The following is a 9,602-nucleotide window of genomic DNA, read 5'->3' as shown; positions in this document are numbered from 1 at the left end:
TAATCTATGAACACTTCAATTAACCCTACCACCATTATTTCCCAAATCCTTTCCCTCCTCATTCTCTCCTCCTCCTCCTCCTCCTCCTGCTCAGCCTTCCATCCTTCTCCCTTCCCCCATCGATCCCTCCGTGGTAGAAGAACCAGTAGGTTCAACTACATCATCACAGTCGATATTGCCGGCGGCTCTCTAGGGAGAAGAAGTTAGTTCTCGTATTGCTCATCAATTCAAATGAGAGATTTGTTAATGGACCGGTACTACAGAATTGCAGTACAATCGATACCACATGATCAAAACTTTCCCTCCATTGTCTCTGCATGAAGTAACACGTGCACCCGCGACACCTCAAAACGCAACCCAAAATCTAATCTCAAAACTCACACGTCATCATTTCAATTTCGAATTTTTTTTTCCCATTTCCTTATTTACTTATTTTCTATGATCAGTTTTGAAGATATTCGCACAGGATGGAGAGTAAAAACTCTAATTAATTAATTAAAAATAATATACTGGAAGAAACAGAGAAGAAGAGAGTTGAACTCTCCACCAACATTGTTCTTGTTTCTTAATCTCGCTGTTTCCCTCCGGATTTCACAAAGTTTCTCTCTCTTTCTCGCATTTTCTCGGAAAATTAAATTACATAGAACGTTACGATCACTCACTCGCTACCGAGACGGAGATCGATCACACCCTCACTCATTTTCATTTCAAATTCCAATTCGGTAATTCCGCTGCGAACTTCCTCCGCATTACATCTTCTCCTTTTGGGCATTTCAGATTTAATTGAATGCGGTTTCGGTTTGATTTTAATGTCATTTATCTTGGAATTACATAAAGTTATTCCGTACTTGTGCTTATAATTTAAAACTTATTATTATTATTACTCTTTCTGACTTTTCTTCTGGTCTTTATTGGCGTTGAAATTAGGCGACAATGCAAGCATCGGCGTGTGTAGCTGCGAGAGGGGGAGTAGGATTCGAAGTTACAAGAAGGAGAGTTTGGCCTGGCTTTGCTGGATTGAGCAGGAGAGGTTTAGCAATAAATAGGAACAGTATTTGCGTGAGTGGCAGGAGCACTTGCTGTGGTTTGCGGGCCGATTCGGTCTCCGTGGTGACGGAGCTCATGCCTGTCAATCTGATTCGGTCATCGGTCAAGGCCCGTTCTGTGAAAGCTCAAGCCTCTGGTTCGTTCTTGAAAACCGCTTATTAATGGCAATAGTGATTCAATGATTGTGTAGCCACTCGATTGTTCGTTTGTAATGGCTGTGAAGAGTGAATTCGTCTTTCCTGGACTTGTATCTTGGTCTATGTGTCCATGTCTTCTTTTAATCCATTTTAACTAAGGAGGATTTAATAATCGAATTTCAGAGGGAGATGTTGAGGCTGTTGCACCTCTGAAGCCTTCTGGAATAGTTTTGCCGTTTGTTGGCGTTGCTTGTCTGGGAGCTGTACTCTTTGGTTACCATCTTGGGTATGGTCTTTGTTTGTGTGCCAAAATATTTTCTATCCTTCTTTGTGATTACATTTCATTTTAGTAGTTGATTCTGGGTTTTGAAGGCGGGAATTCATGATTGTTATTCTGTTATGCTACATTTCCGTTATATGATTTAATAAATGTTTGAGCTTTCCTACAATTATAAATGTTGTGATTCATTCTTGCTTGCCACAGGGTGGTAAATGGTGCTCTTGAATACCTCGCCAAGGATTTAGGGATTGCTGAAAACACCGTGCTACAAGGTAAGTGCTGTAATGTAGCTTGACAAAGTCTGATGGAAATTTGTATACTGATACGTGAATTTCATCTGCATATATGTTAGTTTCTTGAGTATGAGTAATCAGATGTTCAATATTTGTATCACGAATGAGCATTTCTTTTCCCTTTATATTCCGTTCTTTATGAGTGTTTGATAAGCTAAAGGAGATGGCGTCAAATGTCCTTAAGATGGAAAACCTTATGAAGAAGAATATACAGATGAAAAGTTACCATTTATCAAGTCAAATAATAACCTCAAAAAAAAATAAGAAGAAGAGAAATTGAACTTCTGTCCTGCTTCTGTCATTAGCAGCTGCTGACAGTTTTCCACTCTGACACTTTGACCAGGATGGATTGTAAGCACTCTACTGGCGGGTGCTACCATTGGTTCATTTACTGGAGGATCATTGGCAGACAAGTTTGGCAGGACAAGGACTTTTCAATTAGATGCAATCCCACTTGCAATCGGAGCATTTCTCTGGTATGTCCCTTGTTATCATTTTTTTCATTTATTCTTTAAAGGTAAAAAAAAAGGTAAACACACCCGTTGAAGACTCCCGCAGAGGGCGGGGTCGAAGACAAGCATGATGTATGCAGACCGTACCCAAACACAATATGTGGAGGTGTTGTTTCCCGTAATTGAATATGTGACCTCTAGGTTGCAACCCTTAATTGGCTTATGATATTTTATTAAATAAAAATAGAACGAAAACCTCAAATTGTTTTACATGCTTCAGTGCCACAGCCCAGAGTGTGCAAACTATGATAGTTGGTCGCCTACTTGCTGGCATTGGAATTGGCATCTCATCTGCTATCGTCCCACTCTACATATCTGAGGTAAATTATTTATGATGTCTTGGGTGTTTATAATTCCTAGAGGCCTCATCTGCTGATATATATTCACTCGCCAGATCTCACCAACTGAAATTCGTGGTACACTTGGATCTGTAAACCAACTCTTTATCTGTATTGGGATTCTTGCAGCTTTGGTGGCTGGATTACCTTTAGCTGGCAACCCTTTATGGTATGTCTTTCTTGCTTTCTTTGTTTGTCCTTTTTTTTTAACAATTAAAAATACGAAACATTGTAGTTGGTGGAAGCATTTAGTGATCTCAATCTAGGGCATATTAGTCCATAAACCGACATGAGCCTGAGAAAGAGAATCGATAGTACCTGGAAGACCAACTCAATTGAAGATCCACTTCAGATCTAATAATAGCATCCCTTGCTTTGGAAATAGCTCTACGCCGGCCAATTCCAAGTTCTAAGGTCAGTTCTCAAAAGTTTCAACTTAGACTTAGAATGCAACACAATAAGAGGAAAGCTTCTAGCTGGAATAGACCAATCAATTCTGATTTCTGAGTGACAAATTGTCCACAATTTAGCTGATTATATTGTCACTTCCAAGATGAATTCATCATATGCATTAAGGACAGTTTTTTGGAGATAAACATGAAAATTTTCATGTGATGGTTGGAAGTCATCAAGATATTGAGTATATCGAGGCTTTTATGTGCTTCATAATTAAAATTTCGTATGTTTAAAATTTGGCCATTGGTTGTGCTGGCAAGTCTTCTGAATATTGAGCATAGTTGACGCGCCCACTTTAGGGAGATGCAGTTGAATTTTCTGCCTGTGAGTGTAAATAGAACTTTATGAGCATTATAGTTGTGGAGAATGTGCATTTTGTAAATACTAAATAAAGAGACTTCACTGGTTATATAGCACAATGGTGAGTTTTAGTGGAAGCAAAAGCCGATGGGTGAGTGGCACTGTACCATAATTGTGGATAATTTGCTCTTTTTGTCTGCTAGTGAGGAGACTTGAATGATTATAAACCTTCTTATTTCTGTTGAAGTAAATTCACTTTTGCTACATGACTATTTATTATTGTTTTCTTTTCTTTTGTTTGCTTCTTTTCAATTATTTTCACTTGGTTACTTAGGTGGAGAACAATGTTTGGTATCTCAGCTATCCCTGCTATTCTACTGGCACTAGGAATGTCATTTTGTCCAGAAAGTCCTCGGTGGCTTTTTCAGGTTTTTTTTGTGAAACTGTATTATCCCTTCATTTGAGTCTTTGTGTATTTTTATTTGCAATGTCATCGTCAGCTGTGATTCTCATATCATATCTATTGTAGATTGTACTTGGTATAATTTACAGAGTGAAAATGTTAACCTTGCACTTGCAGCAAGGAAAATTTTCTGATGCGGACAAGTCCATTAAGACATTGTATGGAAAAGAAAGAGTTACTGAAGTTATGCAGGATTTAACAGCTACAACTCAAGGTTCTGTGGAGCCAGAAGCAGGATGGCTTGATCTATTTAGTAGTCGTTATTGGAAAGGTATCCCTGAATGTTGTGTGTGTAAGTGTGTTATTCAGACATAAGTTATGGACTCTGGATCTTTCTGGCTGTGAAACTTAACTTTGGTACTGGGTAGTTATCCACATTTAAGGAGTGTTAATGTGTATGTTTCAGTATTATGAAAGCTAGCTGGCGGATTTGCGACATTTTGTCTCACTTGAAAATCTTTATTGTTAGAAAATGTTCTAACACAGAGACAACTTCTATTCTTTTTTGATTAATCATTGACGCATCCATAACATTCATTGGTTTTGAGTTTACTGTGCCAATCAAGACCCTTATAGTTTCGCATATGAATTTTGTGTTTCATTGAGCTTATCATTATCCAATACTAGAGGTTCTGTAGGGGATGACCTTAATGGCTGGGATTGTCACCCTGCATTCCTGCAGTTACATTGTTTTATGGGGTTCACTCACTATAGTTTGAGAGACATAGTGCTTTCACAAATAATTATTCTAACACATTAATTTTAAAAGAGATGTATTATTAATTCCTGATATTTCCACAGCATATTTGAGTCCTAGCTTTAAATTATCTGTGGTGATTTTTTTTGTGAAGTAACTGGGCGAAAATTTATCTTTTCCTTGCTCTGCAGTTGTTAGTGTGGGGGCGGCACTTTTCTTGTTCCAACAGTTGGCTGGAATAAATGCTGTAGTATATTATTCTACTTCTGTATTTCGCAGTGCTGGAATTGCATCTGATGTTGCAGCTAGTGCTCTCGTCGGAGCATCTAATGTCTTCGGTTCGTAGTTTTTTTGACATTCTTCTTACAACAGAGGAAATTTCTTTTTTCAATTTTTTCGTAGCATGTTTTTATATGATTGACATATATAATCTGGCAGGCACAGCTGTTGCATCCTCTTTGATGGACAGGCAAGGAAGGAAGAGTCTTTTGATGACAAGCTTTAGTGGAATGGTAGGCTTATCTTTTTGTAGACAATCACTTATATATCCCCCAAAAAAATTTCCGTATTGATCTCATAGTATTATAGTGATCGAGTGGAGATGAATTTGAGAATACTTATGTTGTTGCATGCTTGAATTTTAGCAGATGATTTTTATTTCTGGTATATTAATATCATCAAGTACTTGTTACTCTAAAATTCTTAAATCTGTTCTTATGGGATTCCTTTTTACTGAGTCCTAGCTTGATTCTTTTTCTTCTTCGTAAAAGAAATGTGAGTAAAATGACAATAAGAATAACAACCAATCTCATTCCTAGAATATATCTTGATAAGTGCCCAATTCTGTGAACTGGCTCACACCATATCCAAGTGGATAAACTGTGTTTGTAAGGGTTTATCCGTGTGATCTCTGTTTTTTGTATTTGACATATTGACTTTTTCTGGTTATAATTAAATCTTCATGATAAATTTTAGATACATGGCAAACTAGTGATGATAAAGGATTTTTTTTTCCCTGTGTCTACTTGTGAAGGGAACCGCTTCTGATTGTAAGGATATTTGAGAGGAAACCCTTAATAGCTATGATTTTTATGCATTCTCTAAAAATGTTGATTTCGAGATGCTGGGACGATAGAAGGATTTCTGTAACTCTTAAAGCATTTTGGATATGAGATATTTATAAGATCATAAAAAGCAGTTGTATTGTAGTTGTTCAACAAGTAGTGTGTAGAATTTCGTTAAGCATAAGTTCCAGTGGTTAACATATATATTTCTAACTCGTTGAGAGATGTGAAGCCTACAAGTTTTTCGGTATTTCTTCATTATATGTGTGGGCATTGAAATCATGACTGATATTTTTTTCACCTTGTTTAGGGATTTTATAACTGATACTTTTTTTTATTACTTGTCAACTTCCCCTGTTTTGGATCTTTAAAAGGCTGCTTCAATGTTGCTGCTTTCTTTGTCCTTATCTTGGAAGGTTCTGGCTCCATATTCGGGTGCTCTCACTGTTATTGGAACAGTTCTGTAAGTTCACAGTCACTGAACTAATTTGCCTCTTCTTTTGCGTCTAAAAGATAATTCCTTGTGATGTTAGAAACTTAGAATGGCTTTTCCATGATCTTATTTTTCACTGCATCCAATTGTCATTTATGAAAGCTAATATAGCATCTCTTGCATTTGTCAGCTATGTGTTGTCCTTTTCACTTGGTGCTGGTCCAGTGCCTGCACTTCTTTTGCCAGAGATATTTGCATCAAGAATCAGAGCAAAAGCAGTTGCATTATCCTTGGGGATGCACTGGGTAAGTCTTATTCGGGAAGCTATCATTAGTTACTTTTCAACAAGATGCTATGCATATTTTTGCATTTGATGTAGTTGCCTTCATCTCTAATTACTGCGTTCTTTTGCGTGATAACGTGATAATCTTATGCACCTGGGTACCTTCATGCCATGATACAGAATAATCGAGGAATAGAAATTATGCTGCATTCCCTTAATTTGACTGCATCATGACATGTTAATTGTCCATAGATATATGCCCACTTTTTCCATGCCATGCTTTCCAATGGAGTTGATTCTTGTATGGTAACAGATCTCCAACTTTATCATTGGCCTGTACTTCCTGAGTGTTGTAAACAAATTTGGGATCAGCAGAGTGTATCTGGGATTCGCAACCATCTGTCTACTCGCTGCAGTGTACATAACTGGTAATGTTGTGGAAACAAAGGGTCGATCATTGGAGGAAATAGAACGTGCTCTTAACCCTGCAATTTGACTCAAATATTGCTCGAAGTGATTACAAATTCTGACCTTATTTCCGCCGGCCTTCTTCTCTGGATGGTTAGTGTCTTAATGACTTGATAGTGAGGCTTTTGCTGTTCTTCAAGCGGGTCTGACTCTGTACTTAGGAATAAATTCTCAAAGCCCCTTTTTACATCGGCTGTAACCAGCTTCAGTGAAATGTCTTTGTTCTCAAGGGAACCTGAAATTGTTGCCTTACTCATTTGATAGTTAAAGTGAGCACTAGATTTTGTTGCAGGCAATCAATTTTAAATCTTCTTTTTTTTTTTGCAATTTTATATCATCTTTGAAATAATTATGAATTGATAGACCATGGAACCGAGCTCCTACCTGTGGTTAAAATACCTGAATTTGTAAAAACAGATGACTTGGGAATCGGGATGGGGTGATTGGTTACAAAAAATATGGGTAGAAGGCAAAGCCCAAACAAAATATTATCATTATTTTTTTTGTTGACCCATACAGATTGGGTGATTGGATACTCCATAACACTTGGGAGCTAATACAAGGCCATAGGAAACTCATGTTTTGACATTGAAAACCTAGGAGATTATAGGAGATTTGCTATAATTTGCACTTCAATGTAAATAACCTTTTCTTCTACCATTTTGATGTACGTTTATCATCAAAGCTCAAATATCTCAAAGTTCCAGTGATGCACAGCTTTATGCCATTTAATTTGGTTAAGTAGCCCAAATAACATCATAGACTGCAAACCAAAACAAGCTCTGAAATAAAAGCCAAAACGACCATCAGCCTGTGTTGTTTTACATATGAAACAAGGTAGTATGGTTTTCAACTCATCTAAATACATGCAAGCTAAAGATTTGAACCCAAGAACTCCAACTCAGATATCATGTTAAAATTAGTAATTTTGTTATTCAACCCAACCAGTTAACAAAAACCATAAGTCGCAACACATAGCCAAGGTTTTTAAAACCGGACCGGTCATCAAACCGGAAAAGTCTTCGGTTCACGGTTCAAAGGTTCAACCGGGGTTCGAACCAGGTTCGAACCGGTTTTAACGTAATGAATTATTTATATATATATTTATATTATATGCATATAATATGTAAGAAAACTTCATAAAAATACAATATATTCAAATAAAGTACCATTTTAAACAAAGAAAATCTCATAGCCTAGTGGTTAAAGCCTTTTTTAATGAACAAAAGGTCATGAGTTCAAACCCTACAAATAAAAAAATTTCAAAAATATTTTATTAACTTTAATAAATGACCGAACCGGTCAAAACCGGCCCGGTTCTGACAGGTTCAACCGAAGAACCAGTCGGTTCAACCGAAAATATCCCGGTTCATCAATTACCGATTCTGACACCTCAACCAGACCGGACAAGTGGCCGGTCACCGGTTGAACCGGTCCGACCGGCCGGTCCGATCCGATTTTCAAAACCTTGCACATAGCACGCCATGGCTTAGCAAATCCAATGAGAACTGTGAAGGCAATTCAAACAAACAAATATTTCAAGTCATTTTACACTTAAAAAACAATCTTTGAATAGAATAAGTAGTGGTTATTGCCTACCAATTGACCATGACTTTTGCTATGCTACAAACATTGCATTCCATCATCCATTTCCTTTATCTTAACCAATTCCAAGGTCCCCAAACTCAACAAAATCAAAACTATACATGAGGTACTTAACCATCTCTTTTGTAGCATATTGATGGAACAAGTAATTGCCCAGATGCTCTCAACGTGAAGCGTGAATCCGAAAAAAATGATCTCCAAAATCCACCTTTTTACTTGTTTCAGGCCTAAGAGAGCAACTTCAGAGTACAATGGTGGGAAGCAGTAGCACTCAGGGAACTAGTGCCGACACAAACTTGGCAAAGTTTACATGTTGGCTTTCCTTTCCCACCTTTCCCTCGTGTCGAGCCTGCCGCAATTTAACACACAAATAAAGTTTAATATGGAATATAAGAAGAGAAACAGGGATCTATCATCAACATCAACTTTTTCTTAGTCCAGAATGGCAGAATGAAAAAGATAAGTTCAAAAAAAGTTAAACAAATTCAAGCTCCCACAAAATACAAATGGAAGGGTTGGGGAAGGGTAGATGTAAGTTGCCTTGCATCCATTTTGTGAGAAGGCAATTTCTAGGATTTAAACCTATGACCCCTAGGCTGCCATGAAACAACTTTACCACTAGGCTAAGGTTTGCCCTTCTAATGAAAACGAAAGAATGTTAAAATAAATTGTTCAAGAACGAAAGAAACACAATTAACAATTAGTGTCAGACTTGGTTCTTCGGCTCCTCGCACACCCACGGGATTGATTTATTTTAGAAGTTGGCAGAATTGCCGCAGTTCACTAAGAAAATGGAACTTGAAACAGTTCAGCATTGAATTTCTTCTGTTGTTTATGATTAATCTGCAAACATGTCCAGCAAGCCAATCAAGTTGCAAAGCGTGTGTACATGTAACATACAGACAAAGCAAAGAAACCCAAAAAAAGTATATGAATAGAGATCATTACCCCCAATGTAATTTTTTCCGCTTCTTTGGTTCAGTATCTAGTGTTGCGCCATCTTTCTGTGCAGAGGAACTATGTCTGTTAAGGTTAGTTGTCAATTTGGGGACACTTGATTCTTCTATAGATGCACTTGAGTCCATATCTCCACAACCTTGATTACTAAGGCCTTTGCCATGTGACTCATTGGTTCCATCTGCAGCAACTTCATAGGTAATAGTTAGAATACATGGATGATCCATTCACCAAAAAAGAAAATGTAAACCATCAAAGTACCTTTCGAC

The 9,602-nt window shown here is 37.4% G+C and overlaps 1 protein-coding gene across 1 annotated transcript; it reads left to right on the top strand.

Annotated features, from left to right (window-relative positions):
- Window positions 1-520: 520 nt before the first annotated feature.
- On the top strand, window positions 521-7,092 carry LOC120013915 (plastidic glucose transporter 4-like). The gene is made up of 14 exons (XM_038865896.1): window positions 521-722; window positions 928-1,183; window positions 1,368-1,470; window positions 1,669-1,736; window positions 2,101-2,233; window positions 2,490-2,589; window positions 2,664-2,776; window positions 3,698-3,791; window positions 3,944-4,097; window positions 4,715-4,861; window positions 4,962-5,035; window positions 5,962-6,050; window positions 6,211-6,325; window positions 6,617-7,092. The coding sequence occupies exons 2-14, from the start codon at window positions 934-936 to the stop codon at window positions 6,797-6,799; spliced, it is 1,623 nt and encodes a 540-aa protein (XP_038721824.1). The 5' UTR covers window positions 521-722; window positions 928-933; the 3' UTR covers window positions 6,800-7,092.
- The last annotated feature ends 2,510 nt before the right edge of the window (window positions 7,093-9,602 follow it).

Source organism: Tripterygium wilfordii, chromosome 13, assembly GCF_013401445.1.
Source record: "Tripterygium wilfordii isolate XIE 37 chromosome 13, ASM1340144v1, whole genome shotgun sequence".
NCBI classification, from domain to species: domain Eukaryota; kingdom Viridiplantae; phylum Streptophyta; class Magnoliopsida; order Celastrales; family Celastraceae; genus Tripterygium; species Tripterygium wilfordii.
Note: the sequence above shows the minus strand (reverse complement) of the source record. Positions and strands in the feature narration are given on the sequence as shown.

What these genes read in the sequence shown, in the direction of transcription:
- LOC120013915 (XM_038865896.1), top strand. Translation starts at nt 934, where the DNA reads ATGCAAGCATCGGCGTGTGTAGCTGCGAGAGGGGGAGTAGGATTCGAA. An exon ending in TGTGAAAGCTCAAGCCTCTG is followed by an intron (nt 1,184 to 1,367) that starts GTTCGTTCTTGA and finishes ATCGAATTTCAG; the next exon opens with AGGGAGATGTTGAGGCTGTT. An exon ending in GTCCTCGGTGGCTTTTTCAG is followed by an intron (nt 3,792 to 3,943) that starts GTTTTTTTTGTG and finishes TTGCACTTGCAG; the next exon opens with CAAGGAAAATTTTCTGATGC.